At 42.0% G+C, this 21,753-nt stretch overlaps 2 protein-coding genes across 3 annotated transcripts in view; one reads left to right on the top strand and one right to left on the bottom strand.

Moving 5' to 3' along the window:
- The window catches only part of ALDH7A1 (aldehyde dehydrogenase 7 family member A1), a 39,196-nt gene extending 24,580 nt beyond the window's left edge, over positions 1 to 14,616 (bottom strand). For both annotated transcript variants that reach the window (XR_004476862.2, XM_004279856.4), the window contains exons 1-7: positions 14,394 to 14,616; positions 13,056 to 13,109; positions 12,443 to 12,508; positions 5,905 to 5,985; positions 5,455 to 5,578; positions 2,703 to 2,835; positions 963 to 1,007 (exon numbers count right to left, since the gene is read on the bottom strand). Coding sequence is in view for 1 of the 2 variants with exons in the window: in XM_004279856.4 (XP_004279904.2) it covers positions 963 to 1,007; positions 2,703 to 2,835; positions 5,455 to 5,578; positions 5,905 to 5,985; positions 12,443 to 12,508; positions 13,056 to 13,109; positions 14,394 to 14,585 (695 nt within the window). In the remaining variant the exon portion in view is untranslated. The remainder of the gene's footprint in view (positions 1 to 962; positions 1,008 to 2,702; positions 2,836 to 5,454; positions 5,579 to 5,904; positions 5,986 to 12,442; positions 12,509 to 13,055; positions 13,110 to 14,393) is intronic.
- A 1,724-nt stretch (positions 14,617 to 16,340) lies between these two features.
- On the top strand, positions 16,341 to 16,890 carry LOC101279666 (60S ribosomal protein L23-like). Its single transcript, XM_049707279.1, has one exon. It carries the CDS (start codon positions 16,472 to 16,474, stop codon positions 16,820 to 16,822), a length of 351 nt encoding a protein of 116 aa, XP_049563236.1. The 5' UTR covers positions 16,341 to 16,471; the 3' UTR covers positions 16,823 to 16,890.
- The last annotated feature ends 4,863 nt before the right edge of the window (positions 16,891 to 21,753 follow it).

Below are 21,753 nucleotides of genomic sequence, written 5' to 3'. Positions count from 1 at the left end.
GACCTTCCAACATTAAGGACCCTCTTATGTACAGAATCCATCACAAACTCTCTACCAGCAATTCTTTAAATCAGAGAATGTAGACCACACAAAGGATGGAACATCAAGGGCCCACCGTCACCCTACATGGGAAGGCACTCTCTTCTATACATTCTCTAAATTCTGGAATGATAAATTAGTAACACTGATTTTATGACCTAATCAGAGTTGTCATGTTTCCAAATAGGAATAAATAAAACAGTAATTTTTTTAACCGAAAGATGAAATACATTTTACATAGTGTCAGAAGAATCAGTGGAATAATATAATAACCCTTTCTTTCTGCTTTGCTGTCTATTAAACAAAAGCAGTAAAAGTATCAGGTGAGTAGAAATCAAGACCATTAACATGCTGAACAGTTGTAGCATAAAGCCCCTAAATTGCAAGACTATTTCCTCTCTACTGGATTTGTTTTTATTTTGCAAGTGACAAAAAAAAAAAATGTTTTAAGAGTTCAAGTTCAGGCTTCCCTGGTGGCGCAGTGGTTGAGAGTCCGCCTGCCGATGCAGGGGACACGGGTTCATGCCCCGGTCCGGGAAGATCCCACATGCCGCAGAGCGGCTGGGCCCGTGAGCCACGGACGCTGGGCCTGCGCATCCGGAGCCTGTGCTCCGCAGCGGGAGAGGCCACAACAGTGAGAGGCCCATGTACCGCAAAAAAAAAAAAAAAAAAAAAGAGTTCAAGTTCAACATTTATATCAGTATCTGGCATGTTTCCCAAGACTTAAATGTATGGCTCTGAAAAAGCTCTGTAAACGGCCTAACGATACAAAAATGTTATTACAACCAAAGAAGAAAGAGTTTATCCAAACTCCATGCTAAAATAAATATGACACTTTCATGTCATATTAAAAATTCAGTGCCTATCAATCACCCTTTTAAGATTCTTCCATACCCAGAAAGAATACAGTCATACATACTTACTTTGTGACAGCTACACTAATGAGGGAAGTTGTTGGAGCTCCTTTCCTTATAAGGGTAAAAAAACAAAACAAAAAAAAGGCAGTTTAATTTGGTGGAAATCATAAATACCTTTTATTTTCAAGCAGAAGTCTTTGTGAGAAAAAGTTCTCTCCAATTAAGCAACTAAGCCTAGTAACTAAATGAGAAATCTATCCTTCAGCTTGGTGCCTCTGGAACCAAAGGAACTATAAAACTTTTATAAATAGAAAAATGGCACCAAGCAATTCTGAACCTGCCTGCTGCACTGATCACAGGAACTGTTACATTAACCTCTGCCAATTAAGGAAACTGAGTAAAACAGAAAATCAATCAACATGAACTTTCACTGGAAGGCTCAGAGGGCTGAGGAAGACTATACAACTAGCCTTTGGAAACATGGTGCCAGATCATTAATCCTCCCAACTATGCCCTTGCTTTCATAGTCTTTGAATACCTTTAACTGAAAACAACACTAAGATCAGTACATATTAGCGGGACAGACAGAAAAGGAGCAAAGACAATTCTCCTGGTTTTCCCATCTAAGTTCCTCCATTGAACAGGAAAGCTAAAAACAAGCAACCGTTTTGTCATCTATAAATACTGACATTGTCCCAGCTAATTTTTACTATCACATATTTTATAGCGATGTAACATTTAATGCATCAATGGGAATATGGCCAAGTGCCTCAGAATCACTTGGGAATTCACTATCAAATTTTATTGAGTTAAAAAAAAGAATCGAATTTTTAAAAGAAGGTTGTGACGTATCACAAGTTATTTTTTTCCCTCCTATTTGTTCACTTAGTTTTCTGTTTGTTAGTATAGTATAATAAAGACTATCTGGTTTTCACTCCCAGTTTTCTGGCATACCCTGTTATCAACACCCCTTGGAATTTCCCGAGAAGTGTCTTTGTTATGCTAATTAGGTGACTAGTGGGCCCGCCCCCAAGATAGCATCAGGATGGGTGCTGGTCACTGTTCACCAGAAAGATCAACCATGGGGAGGGGAGGAGGGGTGAAGACTAAAGTTCAATCACATGTACAATGATTTACTCAGTCATGCCAACGTACTAAAACCCGCATAAAAATTCTGGACTCCAAAGCTCAGTGGAGCCTCCTGGTTGGGAAGGCGACGTGTCCTCCCCTCACAGGGAGAGAGCAGGGAAGCTCTGAGTCTGGGACCCTTCTAGACCATGCCCTATATGTATCCTTTAAAATAAAACTGCAATCATTAAATATTGCGCTCTCTTGAGTTTTGTAGGCCATTCTAATGAATTACTGAAACCAATGGTTCACAGGAACCTCCAGATTTGTAGATGGCTGGTCAGAACTACAGATGTCCCGGGGACTGGGAACATCTGCAGCTTGCATCTTAAGTAGGGGCAGTATTGTGGAAGACTGAGCCCTTAAACAGGTGGAGCCTGACACTGAGTACAGATAGTGTCAGAATTGAATTACAGTACACCTGCTTGGGGTGGAAATAACTGGAAGGAACAGGGGACAAGGCTGTGTCAAAAAAAAGGTCAAAAAAAATAAATTTTACCAATGGTAAAATTTGTAATAATTAAAAATCAGCATTTCACAGCTACCAGGTGTGACTTAGCTATGTTACTTGAAAGAGTAGTAGAAAACATTTCAATACATTTGCAATACTTTCAGTAGTACTTGAAAATAGCTAATTTTACTATCTAACTACTGGATAAGAAAATGAGCCGTTCTTACCAAAGGCAGGCATTCCCACAGATCATGGCGATGGCGTTGTTCCAGCCATACACCGCCACAGGGAAGTTGAATGCAGTTATGATTCCAACCAGGCCTACAGGATTCCACTGTTCAATGAGCGCATGGCCAGGTCCTGAGGAGAGGGAAAGCATGCAACATGCTTAAGCATGTTAATTTCATGCCTGTCAAGGTAATAAGAACAAAGTCTGCAATCTTTCATTTTCAGAACAAAGGTGCACCACACCAGGTGGCGACTCCAGATGCCTTGCAGTGGCTCACTTTACACAGCTGTGGGATGTTGGTACATTAATGAGCATACAACAAAAGCTGTTATTACTACCACATTATCTTATAAACCATGAGGATATCCATTACGCCTCTGCTCATAGGAACTCGGTGTAGATCAGGGCAGTTTCAGTCCCATCTGGGAGACAAGGAAACTTCAGAGAGTAGATGAGACGTGTTCTAGGTGATGTGATTGCCAAGGGCAGGGCATGACCACAACACAGGAGTCATGACTCTCAGGGCCGTGTTCTTGATGTTCTGATGAAGCCCTCAGCTAACCTCTCTAAATTCAAAACAAAGTGGCTCATGTACAGGGAAAAAAGTTATAATAATTATAAAAATGCTGAACGAATGAAGTGCACAAATAAAGCTTTACATACATACAGGAAAACTGAAAATACAAATTGAACCATTTGCATTTTATAGACAAACTTTAAAGACACCATAATCCCACAAGGGCCTTATTTTAATCAAAGGCAGCTGGAGCAGTGAAGCAGCAGAGCAAGGAGTGTGAAGGTTCACAAAACCTGGTTAAAAGCACTAGTAAGGTCACGCTCCCAGCCATCCACCTTTCTGGCCACGCTCACGCTGCTAGCAAAAACAGGGAACCCACCACTTGCTGCACCTCATTCCCAGGCCCTTCCTTAGTCTAGGAACCCTAATCTCCCTGGAGATGATGTGCTGGTACAGCCTCACAGGGCCTCTTCCTGCAGGGCCTGCCTCCTCTTCTCTGCCCCTCCCGTCTTTATCCTCCCCTCAAGTAGGCCAGGGGAGCTCTTATAACATCCCTCCATAGCTTGCCACACTTTGGTGTCTGGATCAGTACTGCAGCTACCCTCAGGGTAAAGTCCAAACTCCATGAAAAGTCCCTACCCAAGGTTCCCTCTCCACCCGTCTCTCCCCCTCACACTGTGCCCTCCAGCAGTGCTGAAGTTAACACAGTTACTAATGGCTAAAGGCAATCGCTATGATGTATCTAATTAAAGACAGTAACTGTACATTTGAAAAGAATCCCCTAACTTCCTACAAGCAGGGAATTTGCCCGATATTCTAAGAAAATATAGGAAAATACGATTTTTTTTTTTCCCGGTACGCAGGCCTCTCACCGTTGTGGCCTCTCCCACTGCGGAGCACAGGCTCCGGATACACAGGCTCAGAGGCCGTGGCTCACGGGCCCAGTCACTCCGCAGCATGTGGGATCTTCCCGGACCGGGGCACGATCCCGTGTCCCCTGCATCGGCAGGTGGACTCTCAACCACTACACCACCAGGGAAGCCCAGGAAAACACAATTTTTTAAAAAATTTCTTTTCCTGATTATAAATGTAACACAATTCCCATTGTGGAAACTTTGGAAAATATAGAAAAATATAAAGAAGACAATAACAACCATCAATAATTCTGCCGTGACTACTTTGGCAGACTTCCACCCTGGTACTTTTCCTTGTTCTCATCATTAAGTACAAGGTTGGTCCCCGCAGCACAGTTTAACAACCAAAGACTGAAAATACCCTAAATATCCATCTTTTAGGAACTGGCCATCCTTACAACAAACAGATAACCATATAAAAAAGATGAAGGAAGTACCTTATTGGAATAATATGAAACAATTTCTAAGACACATTAAGTAGTAAAAAAGTAGAGAACAGAACATACAGTTTGCTAACGTTTATGTTCCTAAAAGACATGTATTTGCCTGCACGTGAATAAAAGCTCTAAAAAGATACACAAGAAACCAGAAACATTCGATAGTTCCATGGAAATACTATGGAGTATCCCGTGGGGAGGACAAAAACTTTTCATCCTTTACCCTTTTATTCCTTTTTAATTTTGTGATATGAATATATTACCTCTTCAAAAAAATAAAAATAATTCAAAAATAAGTAAATACAACTTTCCTATAAAATTTGGGGTTGGGGAAAGCAAACTTCATGATTTTTTTAATGCCTGCTAATAGACTACCAAAATTATTTACTCAACTTTTGTCATATGATTTGACATGTAGGCCATTTCTAACGTTTCCTATGAATAGGACAATGAACATCTTCACACATGAACCTCAGTCACATTTCAGATTATTTACTTCAATTAGATTCTGGAAACTGGTATTAAGTATTTAAGGCTCTTTGGATAGATATTTTTCCAAATTGTTCCCCAGACAGACTGGTGATCCACATTGCCAAAAGTCCCCATAAAAGAGTGTCTGTCTCACCCATGGACTTGCCAATTTAAAAAAATTTTTTTTAAAGTTTAAGCATTTTAATCTGATGTCTTCGTCTGTTTTAATTTGCCTTTCTTAGTAAAGAGATTAAAGTTATTATCATATCTATGTATTACCTGAAATTCCTTTTTTGCAAACTGTTCACAGCCAGAGAAATTTTTGGAGCTCTCTGTATTAGAGTATGAAACTCTTAAAAATAAATAAAATAAAATAAAAAATCTCTTAGCTGAACTGACTTCATTGCTTACTTTCAGAAGGCAGGATGGGTCCCCCAATCATCCGAGATAAGCCAACAGCATAATCACAAATATCCACGTACTCTTGAACTTCTCCCACACCTTCCACTAAGATCTTCCCCATCTCCAAAGACACCTAAAAATACAAAAGACCAAGCCGTATTTTTCCAAGAGAATTCATACTTTAAAGATTAAATTTATGGTGGGGAAATCAAAACATATTTTGTTTGTTTTGTGATGCTCATAAACTTCATCAAGTGTGTTCTTATTTTTCTGAAGAATTTTAAAACCCAAGAATTGTCTTCACTTTTTCCTGTCCATCTTGTTAATCTTCCCTCTAAAGAAAAGATTTTTGAAATATATTAATTACTCTTCTTAAAAATCACAATCTTATACACAGGAGGACACGACAGCCTTATTCCTCACTCGAAGGATTGTATATTTACTACAAAAATACTTTACCAAGCTTCCTAGTACTTGGATCTTCTCCCGCAAGGCATCACCAATCTGTCTCACTACTTCTCCTCGCTTTGGAGCAGGAATCTAAGAAAACAGTGGAATTTTAGTGTCTGATTCAAAGTGTAAGCTTGTGTCTATAACACAGTAAGTATTAGATAAATGTGCAATAAGAGAACAAAGTACAAGCACATCAAAGACAACTGTTTTGACCCCATCAAGACTGTGACATGGCAGGCGCCAAAACCCATACCACAGACCAAAAAAATATCCAGATGATACGTTCTTGGTGAGGCAAGGACTGTGCTAAGTACATAGAGAAATTCAGATTGAACACAACTTTTGGGGATGGCTCCAGAAAGCTCAGAATGCCTTACATACCTGTAACCCTTTATGATTCCCAGAGGTATTTTCATATGGGTCAAACTGACTGCATGCCCAGACCCTAAATTCAGCTTACTTACAAAGCTGGTATTCCATAATCCATTCAAATAGTACCACTCACTCACCAAATACTTCTAAGCACCTACATACTATGTGACAACAGCAGTACTAGGCACCGGGGCTAAAATAAGTGAGGCACTCATGGAGCTAATAATTATTATCTAGCAGCAGTCATGGTACTAATAACAGGCGGGGGGAGGCAACAAATAATTACGAAGTGCCACAAGGGCTATAAAGACCAAGGAAATAAAGAGGGTTCTAAGACAGAGAAAACAGCAGGCTTGGAGGATAAACGGTACATTACTTTACCTAAAGGGCTGTCAACCCAAATCTCCAAGGTGAGACTTAAGCTGAAACCTAAGGTTGGGAAAAGTCAACCATAGGAATATTCTTCCCAAGAAAAAGAAAAACGTGTAAGAGACCCATGGAAAATAAAAGCCTATCATATATGAGGGGCTGACTGAGGAGGACACTACGCCTACAGCTAGAAGGAGCTTTAAGGAGTCTGAATTTTACTCCAGGTGCAATGGGAAGTCTTTAATGGTTTTTAAGAGGCAGAATAAGATGATTCGCTTGAACTTTTCTAAGATCAGTGCCTTGATGGGTGTAGAATAAGTTGGAGGGGAAAAGAGTAGAAGCAGGGAGACCAACTAAGAACATGTTCTACTAGCCTAGGCAAAATATACTGGTGACTGAGCCTTAAGATAGAAGCAGGGGAGACAAAAAGTGGATTCAGAATCTATTTTGGAAGTAGAATGGACAGAACACACTAATGGAACAGGTATGGGAAATGAAAGCACTAAGGATGACTCCCAGGTCTCTGGCTTGAATAGCTGGGTAGATGGAAGTAGAATTACAGGGATGAAGATAACTCAGAAGAAGCATCAGGATTTTCTTTTGGAGGTGGAGTACAGGTTGGGCCATATTAAGTTTGAGATGTGATGCATGAATGGAGACATACTTTCGCCACCTACGATGTCACCCCTTCTCTCCCTTCCAGCTCTTCCTGATTTATTCCACCTCTCCCTTGAAAGGCAACTAACAGGACCATTCCCATCCCCCCAGGCTGCTGCCAGTCCCCCCATGCCCTCCTCACAGAGAGGCCTCCCAGAGCTTGACTGTGAGCTCAGGGCTCTTCTTCGCTCTCTCTCCTTCCCAGATGTACCCCAAATGTCTTAGTATAGCTTTTCTCAAGGGTAGCTTGGTATGCTATTAACATTTAAAATGTCCCCTGCTTTGAATAGGCAGTTCTACTTTTGGAAATTGAGTATACACATAAGTGTGCAAAAGTAGAGGTACAACAGCATTTACTGCAGTGCTGTTTCCAGTAGAGAAAACAGAAACCAGCTAAATGTCCATCGGTATATGATTGGTTTATTATGGAATAGCCATAAAATGGAATGCTTGACACTCTCTAAGAATAGATTTATAAGGAAAAACTTTTAAAAGCCATAAAAATAGCAAGATAAGCAAAAGTTTACTTACCATATGCATTAAGTTTGAAGGAATATAAAAGATATTAACAGTTGTAATTTCTGGGAAATGGAATCATAAGAGACTTTCATTCTCCACATTTTGTATGTGGATATTTGCCATTTTTACGATACCTGCACACTTTCAGAAACAGTAAACAAAAATTATAACATTAAATGAAGTAGCACAGATCCTTTGTATTTTCTAAGGCATGGAATGGGTTTAATAATGTTTTGATCGAATTTAGCCCACACATTTATAAACTTAGCAAATTGGTTAATTTCAACTCAGAATGGCCAACTCAGTACACATAGCTATTCTAAGCACATTTATTCTATCAGTCTTTCGACCACCACTTACTGCACACGTTCTATGTGCCAGATATTGTGCTAACCCCCGGGATACTAGGGAAACAAGTCAGCTACGATTCATGCCCCCTAGAGCCAATGGTCGAGTGAGGGTGGTAGAAACAAAACAGGAGATTACAATTTCATGTGGTAAGCACCGTGATGGAGCTAGACTGCACAACTGGACCACCTATGAGTGTTAGCCTAGCATTACTTGCGGGCAAGGAGGTGGGGAAGAAGGAGGCTTTTTAAAGAAGTTTAGAGGGCTTCCCTGGTGGCGCAGTGGTTGAGAGTCTGCCTGCCGATGCAGGGGACGCGGGTTCGTGCCCCGGTCCGGGAAGATCCCACATGCCACGGAGTGGCTGGGCCCGTGAGCCATGGCCGCTGAGCCTGCACGTCTGGAGCCTGTGCTCCGCAACAGGAGAGGCCACAACAGTAAGAGGCCCGTGTACCGCAAAAAAAAAAAAAAGGATAAGTTTAGAGTTGAGACCTAAGACCTAAAGCATGACTGGTGTTCACCAGCTGAAGAGGCAGAGAAAGTATGGGGGACAGGGAGCATAACATACGCAAAGGCTACAAGACAAGAGAACACGGTGATTCTGGAAAACTATAAAGACTTCAAAGAGGTAGGAGAGGAATGTAGGGGCCACACTGCCAAGGACTATGTAAAGGATCCAAAGAGCAGTGGGGAAATCACTAGAGGGTTTTATATGGTGGGGAGAAAAATCACAGTGCTTTTTAAAATACCACTCTAAATGTGGTATAGAAAATGGATTGGAGGGAGAAAAGACTCAGGCAGGAAATGAGGCCAGACAAGAGATGGTGGCTGTCTGGACCACAAAAATAGCAATAGAGAGAAATATAATTCAAAGTGTTTAAGGCTTGGTAATTGATCAAGTCTCAACCCTGGCTACATATTAGAACCACCACCCACGCTTTAAACTACATTCCATCCCAGACCACTCAAACCTGGCTTTTTTTTTCTTTTTCCTCCAGCTTCCAAGATGATTAGTAGGAGCAGCAAGAGATGAGAAGAAAGGCAGGGTTAGGTGTGAGGTGAGGGATGTGAGGCGGGAGCGGGAAACCAGGAATACAGCCATATTCCCCGTGTGGGCTTGATCAGTCCCAGCGTGATGGGGCATCAATAACCTCAGACCCTCCTGAGATGGCAAACGAGAGCCCTTGTCCCTACACACCTCACCGTGAAGTTAGATTTAGAATGAGCGTCAAAGGCAGCCATAGGAGACAACTATGACCACCGAGGAAGTATCAGCTGAGCCCCTGGGGAAGTACTACAAAGACACCCACCCATGTTAAAGAGTTACCAAGTATCTGGTATCCTTTTATTCAGCTAGAGGAGCCCCATTCACAGTTCCTGTCATCTCTGGCACTTCCTCACCAGAAATGGAGAAAATGACGACACACACAGCGGATGGAGAGAGGCAGAAACAGGTGGCATTCAGACTAAACAGCTCATGAAAGAAAGCAAGAGTGAGAAGTTCCAACCAGGTTCCCTGTGGTTAGTTTTAGCTAAGAGAAAGAAATGTTTTTATAACTACTTTTTCATACTTTTTTTTTTTTTTTAAGGAAAAAGGAGACAAAGTTCCCTTTGAAAAATTCCAGGTTTAACACAAATGAACTAAACGAAACCGTGGTTTGTCCTCACAGGCAAGGCCATCCAGAAAGGTCAGGACCAAGCAGAAGTAGCCCCACGTGAGTGAGCATCCAAGAGGAAAAGTGTATATACCAGGAGGGGATCAAGCTTTGGTCTGTTCTTGTTTGAGAACCAGCAGCCCTGATGGCAGGAGTCCAGAGGCACAGTTAGGAAAGGCTCTGCTTCTTCCCTAAACTTTGGACTCAATTGCTTAACTCAGATTCTAACAAGTGGGATTCCCAACTGATTTTACCATCACCCAGGAAAGCCACCCGTTCCCACTTCGCACCCCGACTCTACTGAGAGGTCTAACAAGTAAAAGCAGAAATAGTAAGAATGTTAGGTGCAGAGGCTGGCCCAGTTGAGTAAAGGGCAGGCACCAAGTAAGAACCTGAATTCAAAAAGTAGCAACAACAACAAAGTACAGCACGATTTTAAAGAAAGAATCACAATGCCAGCTGCCACCCCCTCGGGCAAAGCCAAGACTAACCTAAAAGCCAGTTCAGGGAAAGAAAAGACCCTGAATTCACACAAATCTTTTTTCAAACAAGATTGTATTTACTGTGGGTAAAGACACACATATAATGGAAGTTTCTGGTCAAAAGTTTCACTAGCATTCAAAATAGTACATGCAAAGAGTGAATCCTAATGTGAATTATGGACTTGTTAATACTAATGTGTCTATATTGGCTCACCAATTAACACGTACCACACTAATGCAGGGTATTAATACAGGAAACTTGCAGAAGTGATGGAGAGTAAGGAACTCTACACTTACTGATCATCCTTCCGTTGAAGGGGTTCAAGCCACCCCACAATGGGCCCGTCTGGCATGTTCTTTGGCATTATTTTGAGCTAAAGGCAGTCAAAGCACAGTAGACTCGGAAAAGATTTCCAACACCTCCTTAACCGCCTACAAGAACTTAGAAAGTGGACCTATACCAGGAGCCATCGCCAGAGGTAACTTTTTATATCTGACTTATCTGCATGAGGGAAAATATTTGTTACCAAACACTTGCTCTTCTCACGTTCCTGAGATTTGTCCTCCTCTTCTTTGAAGCCCCAGGGCCCCCACCCCTTTCCTTAGATCAGGATGGTATATAAGCCTCAACTGCCTAACTGCCTTTGGGTCTCATATCTTTGTGTCTCCCCCTCACGCAAAATTAAAATTTGTTTTTCTCCTGTCAATCTGCTGTATGCTGATTTAATTATTAGAACAGCCAAAGAACCTAGCAGAGAATAAAAAATTTTCCTCCCCTATAGTTTCACCCTAAAACTGCTCTAAAATATAAAGTCTATTAAAAAAAAAAAAGTACAATTGTCCTTCAGTATCCACAGGAGATTGGTTCCAGGACCCCCACGGATTCCAAAACTTGCGGATGCTCAAATCCCTTACTTAGAGTGGCTGAGAACAGTCAGCACTCCGTATCTGCAGATGTGAGGCCCGCAGAGGTGGAACCGGCTGACTTAAAATAATTTGACACAGCTTTGGTCACAATTCTCTAACCTGCTAAGGCGAACTTTACTCAGCACACTGCTTACTTCTGGAAGTGGTATTTTCTTTGTTGAAGGATATTTTTGATTGTATATAATGGAACTCTGAGCATAACTTAGCCAGAATTAAAGAGATGTTCTTCCTACTTTGCACAGAGGTGGTCTCTTGGCTGACAATAACCCTGCATCCAACCCAGGGCTCTCCTGGAGAGTCTGCCCTTCCCCAACTCCCCACAGCAATCACAGATTCAGGAGAAAAACAAAAAACCACTGAGGCTCAGCAGTCACAAACCCAGCAGCACATGGTTCTAGAAATCAAGCTCACGGGTACGGAGGTTTGCCCCTATCTGCAAGCACTTTAAATGATTAATTCATTTAACCCTCACAATAACTCAAGAGGTAAGCACACCTGGTCTCCCCTTTTTACAAGACAAAGCACACTAAGGTGAAGTAAAATACCCAGGGGCAGAGCTGGGTTAACCGACCGGATATTCCTGCTGCTTCGGGCCTTCAGCTGAAGACCAAAAGGGATATTCAGGGTGGGGGAGGTGAGGGAGGCCTGAGAGATCCAGACTAGGCCAGTTCTTTACTCTCCCCTCCTCCAGACCTAGGCCCTTATCTAGTGATAGCTCACTGTGGCCCGGCCCAGCTCCAGTCAAAATCCCTACACCAGCTCACAGAACTCCTGGTGGAGACAGACAAAGAAGGCAGAACCGGCCTCAAAGCCTCATCAGACTGTTGAGGAACTGGAGCCTAGGCCCGGTAAGAGGGGCCACTGCCACCACTGCCATTTGAGCCAGGAATGTCGACCTATTGCTAAGATACCCTCACTCCCGAAAAAACTGGCAGGGAGAAGGAGCATACAGGTATTTTTAGGATAGATATTCCTTTCTCTTTGCTTAATTATAAATTCAAGTAACTTCAGTTGGAGAGTAAAGTGTTCATAGATCAAATTTATGCTACATTAGTAGAGTTCTATTCCCTTTAAAATCACCAAATTACTGAAGGCAGAGGAGATAGTTGCAGCCCCCAGGAGCTCCTGTTTCAGCAAGGGGGCACTGGCCTGCTCATCAGATGTCTCTTATCTCACCGTCATTACAGTAGGTAATCGTGCCATGGCCTCCATACTTACATCCGCCCAGATTCTCCATGCTTCTCTTGCTTTCTTTACAGTTTCTTCATAGTCAGCCATGCTGGCCTAAATAAAGATTTGGAGGGAGACAAAGGGTAAAGGAAAGGGCAGTGATGATCTTCTAAGAACACAGATTTTTGGAAAAGAATTGTAAAATCTCTGGTTGACCCTAAGATTTGTGGTTTAAAATGATTTTCACAGCCTACACTTCCAAAAACTTGCTGGAATTCAGTAAGTCAGAATCTGTGCTTTTTAAAACCTTGCTTCTCAAAGCGAGGTCCAGGAGCCTCATCTGTGAGCAATACCTGACGTGTATTAGAAATTCAGAACCTCAGGCTCCAACCCAGATTCAAGAGGTCAAAACATTCATTCTAACAAAAGTACCCAGGTGATCCAGAAGCATGGCCTTCAATGGACCCCCTCCCGAGTCCTCTCTAGGGTTCACCTTTTCTGGGGCACACACACCCCCATCGACAGTCTCCCTCAGATATTCTTAAATGTTACATTAAAAAGAAACATTATTCTTTGACTTTGAAAAGTTGTATTGCTCGTCATCACTGGCACAAACTCCCAGTGGGCATTCTGCATTTAAAAAAAAAACAAACCCACTTACCTGTCGGACTCTCGCTATCGGCTCATTGTTAGCAGGACAATAGGTGGTGATAACCTTAAAACAAAAAGACGACCACCATAAATAGAAAATGTAATCCCAAACTGGGGGAGCAGATCAAATGGGGGAAGAAAAAAAGGGGAAAAAAGAGGCTAAGACACAATATTCAAATTCAGAACCTTTACACTAACTTGTTACAAATAAGCGACTCTACAGAGCTTTCATTTCTGACCTGAACATTCAGAACAACCTTTTCTGCAAAACCCACCTTCACCATTCTAAATACTAGGTATTTAAACAAAAGCCTAAATGTAATCCATTATTTTGCCTCTATTTCCATTAACAACAGAGCAAAGTTACAAGTTTAACTTATTCCCTCTCTCCCTTACTCTGCCCACCCTCTGGTAAGGGGTGAAATGGCCAAAGCTAGACAACCATGGGAAAGGCCTGTGTCCACACAAACTGGAGAGGTCAATTATAAAGAAAGACCCCAGGTGTAGCTTTAAAAAAGGCTTTCAGGAGAGGGTATTTATCCATGAATCTAATGATTGGATACCACAGGAAAAAAAGGCTGAAACCACCAATGGGGGAGGGGGGATTTGGGGAACAATTAAAACCGCCTGCATCTCCTACAGTCACAGATAACTAAAAGATGTGTTTCCTCTAACAAAGCAGGTTCATTCAACAAACTATCAGAATGTTACATAACATTTTCTTATAAAAGCCTTCTTTTGTATGCAGCTCTCAAAAAAATCTAGGTGATAATAACCTAACCTTTCCATACTACTCTATAAAACATTTTATTGAACATTAACTGGGTGTCAAGCACGGTGTCAGGCTCTGGAAATAGAGAAACGCTGAAAACCCAGCCCTCAAGGAAGCTCAGAGCCCAATGAAAACATGATAGGATTTCAGCAAGTCCGAGCTTGCATTCCAAAGGATTTCAGAAAAGACAAGACAAAACTATACTGTAAAACAGTACCTGTGGCGCACCTCACATGTGAGGAGCCACAGTCAAGCACAAAATTCCGATAATTTCCACCGCTAAGCGTGTGGCAGTTCTCACTAGAGTGCCGAACTCTGCCGGCACGGTTTCAAGTATGCGGGGGAACTTCAACCCCAACCAGCTCCAAAATGAACTCGATTCTCCATAACACACGGGACCTAAAATCTAACGGTATTTTTAAGACATTCTACGTGAGGAAACTTTTACTGTGGACTTCAAAACTTCCCACCCAGTACAACCGCCGACAGCGTCCGTGGGGACTCGAGCTGGGCAGTGCGTGTCCGGCCTCCCGGGGCGAAGTGAGGCCGCAGAGATTGCCCGGGACACCCGCATACCTCTCCCCGGCCTCCCCAGCTTCCATTATACACGCCCTCGTTGTCCTCGCGGAGCCCCAGCTCCTTCAGCCAAGCATACTGGGGCTGATTGATGAGCAGAGTGGACATGAAGGCGGCAGGCCTGTTCAAAGGTCCCGTGAGCTTGCTCTTCCTTGGAACGTACACGCAGAGCAGACGGGGAACTCGCCACATACTGAACCAGGGAGGCGCACTGCGCCTGCGTTCGGAGGAGCAGCTGAAATAGGGCCCCGCCCCCCACCCGGAGGAACCCATTGGGCAGGTCCGGTCCCGCCCACAGCGTCCGCCCCTTCCCTCGGCGTCTCCCTGCCTATTTGGATCTTCCGCAAGAGCCCGGAGCTGTAACCTGGAGCTTAACACCGGCCTGAAACACTGGGGCTGGGAGGAAGTGAACGGGCTACTGCCATCTGGTGAAAGAGGCTGGGAACAGCGGCAGCAGCTAGAATTTTTTTTCAGCAAAATATTGGCTCTACAATACAGTAGGTTAGAGCAGGCCTTGTCAGACTGAAATGTGCGAGTAATCACCTGGCCATCGTGTTAAATGAACATTTTGATCTGGTGGGTCCAGACTGGGGTCTGAGAGTCGGTATTTCTTTTTTTTTTCCTGCTGTATTTTTTTAATCTTTATTGGAGTATAATTGCTTTACAATAGTGTGTTAGTTTCTGCTTTATAACAAACTGAATCAGCTATACATATACATATATCCCCATGCACCGAGCTGATCTCCCTGTGCTATGCGGCTGCATCCCACTAGCTATCTGTTTTACATTTGGTAGTGTATACATGTCCATGCCACTCTCTCACTTCGTCCCAGCATACCCTTCCCCCTTCCCATGTCCTCAAGTCCATTCTCTAGTCTGTGTCTTTATTCCTGTCCTGCCCCTAGGTTCTTCAGAACCTTTTTTTTTTTTTAGATTCCATATATATGTGTTAGCATACGGTATTTGTTTTTCTCTTTCTGACTTACTTCACTCTGTATGACAGACCCTAGGTCCATCCGCCTCACTACAAATAACTCGATTTCATTTCTTTTTATGGATGAGTAATATTCCATTGTATATATGTGCCACATCTTCTTTTTTTTTGTGGTATGCGGGCTTCCCACTGTTGTGGCCTCTCCCGTTGCAGAGCACAGGCTCCAGACGCGCAGGCTCAGTGGCCATGGCTTACGGGCCCAGCTGCTCCGCGGCATGTGAGATCTTCCCGGACCAGGGCACGAACCCGTGTCTCCTACATCGGCAGGCGGACTCTCAACCACTGCGCCACCAGGGAAGCCCCACATCTTCTTTATCCATTCACCTGTCCATGGGCATTTAGGTTGTTTCCATGTCCTGGCTATTGTAAATAGAGCTACAATGAACATTGTGGTACATGACTCTTTTTGAATTATGGTTTTCTCAGGGTATATGCCCAGTAGTGGGATTGCTGAGTCGTATGATAGTTCTATTTTTAGTTTTTGAAGGAACCTCCATACTGTTCTCCATAGTGGCTGTATCAATTTACATTCGCACCAACAGTGCAAGAGGGTTCTCTTTTTTCCATACCCTCTCCAGCATTTATTGTTTGTAAATTTTTGATGATGGCCATTCTGACTGGTGTGAGGTGATAACTCATTGTAGTTTTGACTTGCATTGCTCTAATGATTAGTGATGTTGAGCATTCTTTCATGTGTTTGTTGGCAATCTGTATATCTTCTTTAGAGAAATATCTATTTAGGTCTTCTGCCCATGTTTGGATTGGGTTGTTTATTTTTTTGATATTGAGCTGCATGAGCTGCTTATATATTTTGGAGGTTAATCCTTTGTCAGTTGCTTCATTTGCAAATATTTTCTCCCATTCTGAGGGTTGTCTTTTCGTCTTGTTCATGGTTTCCTTTGCTGTGCAAAAGCTTTTAAGTTTCGACGTGACCAGATTGGGCGGGGCGTTGGAGTTGAGATCTCAGTGTCCTTTATACCTACTTCCTTTTTGTCCCTTTCCAGCGTTCAAGATGTCGAAGTGAGGACGTGGTGGGTCCTCTGGTGCGAAATTCTGGATTTCCTTGGGTCTTCCAGTTGGAGCCATGACCAACTGTGCTGACAACACAGGAGCCAAAAATCTGTATATCATCTCTGTGAAGGGGATCAAGGGACGACTGAATAGACTTCCTGCTGTTGGTGTGGGTAACGTGGTGATGGCCACAGTCAAGAAAGGCAAACCAGAGCTCAGAAAGAAGGTACATCCAGCAGTGGTAATTCGACAACGAAAGTCATACCAGAGAATAGATGGTGTGTTTCTTTATTTTGAAGATAACGCAGGGGTCATAGTAAACAATAAAGGCGAGATGAAAGGTTCTGTCATCACAGGACCAGTTGCAAAGGAATGTGCAGACTTGTGGCCCAGGATTGCGTCCAATGCTGACAGCATTGCATGACTCTTCGGTGTATTTGTAAAAGAAAAAAATGATAATAAAAATTATTTTCTCCAAAAAAAAAAAAAAAAGCTTTTAAGTTTCATTAGGTCCCATTTGTTTATTTTTATTTCAATTTCTCTAGGAGGTGGGTCAGGAAGGATTCTGCTGTGAATCTCAACCACCGTAGTGCTCTCAACCACTGCGCCACCAGGGAAGCCCCCTCCCTGCTGTGATTTATGTCATAGAGTGTTCTGCCTATGTTTTCCTCTAAGAGTTTTATAGTGTCGGGCCTTACATTTAGGTCTTTAATCCATTTGGAGTTTATTTTTGTGTATGGTGTTAGGAAGTGTTCTAATTTCATTCTTTTTTTTTTTTAAGGGAATTCCTTTTATTTTTATTATTTATTTTTGGCTGTGTTGGGTCTTTGTTTCTGTGCAAGGGCTTTCTCTAGTTGCAGCAAGTGGGGGCCACTCTTCATCACGGTGCGTGGGCCTCTCACTATCGCGGCCTCTCTTGTTGCGGAGCACAGGCTCCAGATGCGCAGGCTCAGTAGTTGTGGCTCACGGGCCTAGTTGCTCCGTGGCATGTGGGATCTTCCCAGACCAGGGCTCGAACCCGTGTCCCCTGCATTGGCAGGCAGATTCTCAACCACTGCACCACCAGGGTAGCCCCTAATTTCATTCTTTTACATGTGCTTTCCAGTTTTCCTAGCACCACTTATTGAAGAGGATGTCTTTTCTCCACTGTATATTCTTGCCTCCTTTATAAAAAATAAGGTGACCATATGTGTGTGGGTTTATCTCTGGGCTTTCTATCCTGTTCCATTGATCTACATTTCTGTTTGCGTACCAGTACCATACTGTCTCGATTACTGTAGCTTTGTAGTATAGTCTGAAGTCTGGGAGCCTGATTCCTCCAGCTCCATTTTTCTTCCTCAAGATTGCTTTAGCTGGGCTTCCCTGGTGGCGCAGTGGTTGAGAGTCTGCCTGCTAATGCAGGGGACATGGGTTTGTGCCCTGGTCCAGGAGGATCCCACATGCCGCGGAGCGGCTAGGCCCGTGAGCCATGGCTGCTGAGCCTGCGCGCGTCCGGAGCCTGTGCTCCGCAACGGGAGAGGCTACAACAGTGAGAGGCCCGCGTACTGCAAAAAACAAAAAAAATTGCTTTGGCTATTTGGGGTCTTTGTGTTTCCAAACAAATTGTGAAATTTTTTTGTTCTAGCTCTGTGAAAAATGCCATTGGTAGTTTGATAGGGATTGCATTGAATCTGTAGATTGCTTTGGGTACTTTAGTCATTTTCACAATGTTGATTCTTCCAATCCAAGAACATCTGTTTGTATCATCTTTAATTTCTTCCGTCAGTGTCTTATAGTTTTCTGCATACAGGTCTTTTGTCTCCTTTGGTAGGTTTATTCCCAGGTATTTTATTCTTTTTGTTGCAATGGTAAATGGGAGAGTTTCCTTAATTTCTCTTTCAGATTTTTCATCATTAGTGTATAGGAATGCAAGAGATTTCTGTGCATTAATTTTGTATCCTGCTACTTTACCAAATTCATTGATTAGCTCTAGTAGTTTTCTGGTAGCAGCTTTAGGATTCTCTATGTATAGTATCATGTCATCTGCAAACAGTGACAGCTTTACTTCTTTTCTGATTTGGATTCATTTCTTTTTCTTCTCTGATTGCTGTGGCTAAAACTTCCAGAAGTATGTTGAATAATAGTGGTGAGAGTGGGCAACTTTTTCTTCTTCCTGATCTTAGTGGAAATGGTTTCAGTTTTTCACCATTGAGAACGATGTTGGCTGTGGGTTTGTCATATATCGCCTTTATTATGTTGAGGTAAGTTGAGAGTCGGTATTTCTAACCAGTTCCCAAAGTGATGGTGACTGCTGTTTCCTGGAGTAGCCAAAGGAGGAGGGTTTTTGGTGGAGGAGAGAGGATTTTTTGTTTTCGCCACTTTGTTAAATTATAAATTAGAGTTTTCTAAAGAATGAAAAATATTAAATTGTGGCATTTCCCTTTAAATATCCTGCCTGGGCATATTCTTGCTTTTGAAGAACAAAGACAGTTTTGATCAATTTCCTTTATTCTCCATTTCTTCTATCTTCCTGCAACTTTTTTTGGGGGGGGGGGTTACTTTTTTTTTTTTAACAGCAGGTTCTTATTAGCTATCCATTTTATATATATTAGTGTATATATGTCAATCCCAATCTCCCAATTCATCCCACCTCTTCCTGCAATATTCTTTCCACCCCAACCCCACCCCTCCACCATCCCATCTTCCATCTAATTCCACAATAACTGGGCTTACTCTATATAAGGGAAATAGCACCATCTCAGTCAGCATGATTTAGGCATGAGTTAAAAATATACACACACTCTCAAATCAATTGAATTAATAAGGTGTCTCAGTGATTCCAAGTGGACTTGCCTTGTGGCCTTCCACACTGCAACCAGACAGTCATTGTATGTTTCTATACAAAGCCTGTGTTTTCCTCTCAGTGTCTTTGCCCTTGCTGTTCTCTCTACCTGTAAAACCCTTCCTTCCATCTCTGCATTCATGCTTGAGCTTTATCTGTTCCATCCTTATGACACAAATGATTTCAACAAACCATGTTGAAATCGGCATGTATCAAGCACCTATCAGAAACTGTAGTTAAGTGCTGGAGATACCTGAATGATGCTTCCATTTGAAAATGTTATATTTTTCCCCATTAAGGCAAGGACCATCTCTGACTCATCCTTGCATGGCTCCACAATTCCCAGCATCCTACCAGGCTCACATACATTTACATCAACGAAAAAATGAAACTATAAACACACCTCTGTGGTACAAAGCAAGGATACCCTGTCCAGCATTGGTAACCTCTATCAACAACCCAGCTACTGTTTTCCATCCACCCCTAGGACTGAAGAACTAATTTCCTTCATTTTAATTCCCAAACATTTTAATGGAGAATTTAATTCTCCTCACTTTCTGGGCTGCCAGTAAGATTCTTTGTACACGTATCCTAACACCACATCCTTCCATTCTCTTCCCCTCCATTTGATTCAAAAAATGAAAAGGCATTTACAGATGCACTAAATTTTAGAAGCAACACATAAATGCTCTCAAGGAATGTTAACTTCCTTCTCTTCACTAAGAAGAGAGGTTCATGGCTGTCTCTCTAAACCAGTTCTGGGATGATAGACACCAGCAACTGCCTATATGGAAAATAGGGATTGCATCTCTCTTCTACCTTCTTTTTTCAAAACTCACTTAGCCTGCCAATAAGAGGTCAGGAAAAATCACCATCGATGAATTTTGATGGGGCAAAGCACGAAGAGATAGAATTAAATGAATCATATGAAAGCATATTTCCTACTTGAAAAAGAATTAAATGGATCGTACATGAAAGTATATGTAAAAACTGCAAAGCCCTATAGAAATTTAAATGTACTGACTAAACTCAGGACACCTTGATCCAATTCTCTATGAAAAGTGGAGAAGTTAGCAAATGGCCAATTTTGCTTTTCAAATGACTTATCAAAGGCATCATAGGGTGGTTATAACAAAGACTTTGGAGTCACAGCATAAGTACAAATGACCTGTGCTTGGGAAGTCTTCATGAATACTAGCTGTCTTTGTTCTTCAACAATAGCTGGCCAGAAGGCGGAGGGATTTGATCTGATAATGCATGCTTGCCCCAAGGCAGCAGTAAAGTGGAGAAATCACATAAAATTTCATTATTGTAAACTCAGAATCTGATTTAACAGAGCATGAGTGAATGACACTAACTATTGCTCTGGGCAGGCTCATATTAATCAAGCTAACCAAAAAATGATGCTGCAACTAAAATGCTGGCTTATTACTTGATGGGGAAAATTATTCTCAGAAAGGACCAACCATTCACATCCTCTAATCACTGCATTCTCTCCCAGGGTATATACTACCTATCTAGTGGTTTAGGAGCCCAGAATTTAGAAGAAGAAGAGTTATTGATTAGCAGTATATGATTCCTGCATTCAATGGCATCAGGCTAAGATAGTCTCCCCAATGTCCAAATTAAACTGTAGATTCAATGCAATCCCAACCAAGATACCAGAATCGGCAAGCAGAGTCTAAAGTTTAAATGGAAGGGCAAAGGATCTAGAATAGCCAAAACAGTTCTGGAAAAAAAAAGAACAAATTTACATTACCTAATTTTAACAACTATTATAACAATTTTACAATTGTTATAAAGCTACAGTAATCAAGAAAGTGTCACATTGGTGTAAAGATAGACATAAAGATCAATGGAACAGAATAGGGTACTCAAAAATAAACCTTCATATATATAGTCGATTTTCAATGAAGGTGTCAAAGAAATTCAAGGGAGAAAGAATAGTCTTTTCAACAGATAGTGCTATATTATTTGGATATTCAGGCACACACACACAAAAAGGAACCTTGACTTTTACTTCCCGCTAGATAATAAGAATTAAGTCAAAATGGACCATAGGCCTAAAGGTAAGAACTAAAACTCTTCTGGTGGAAAACACTGGAGAAAGTCTCTAGTGTGAGGGGCTGGCTATTGTATGCATTCTACGGTATTTAGCTGCCTCCCATACCACATAGTAAAATGTTAATAATAACATGAAAATGTACTCCTACCTCACACCACGCACAAAAATCAGTTGTAGGGGGATTGTAATTCTATGCAGAAAAGGTAAAATAATAAAGTTGTCTAAGAATTAGGAGACCTGGAATCAAGACGCAGGTCTTCACTAGCTTAGCTGTGTAAACTCTCTTCAGTTGTCAAAATAAATTGGACCAGGTGACTTCTAAATTCCTTTATAGGTATTAAATTCACATTTCAAAAATCTAAATTCATTTTTTTCCATACAGTCTAGAGACATATCCTAAGGAAATAATAAAACAAGTTTGTAAAAAGACACGTTCATTGCAAAACACACCATCAGAGACTAAAAAATG

The sequence above is a fragment of the Orcinus orca genome, chromosome 3 (assembly GCF_937001465.1).
Source record: "Orcinus orca chromosome 3, mOrcOrc1.1, whole genome shotgun sequence".
Lineage (NCBI taxonomy): Eukaryota > Metazoa > Chordata > Mammalia > Artiodactyla > Delphinidae > Orcinus > Orcinus orca.
Note: the sequence above shows the minus strand (reverse complement) of the source record. Positions and strands in the feature narration are given on the sequence as shown.

Bases quoted from the DNA above. Each gene is read 5' to 3' on its own strand.
- LOC101279666 (XM_049707279.1), top strand. From the start codon at position 16,472: ATGACCAACTGTGCTGACAACACAGGAGCCAAAAATCTGTATATCATC.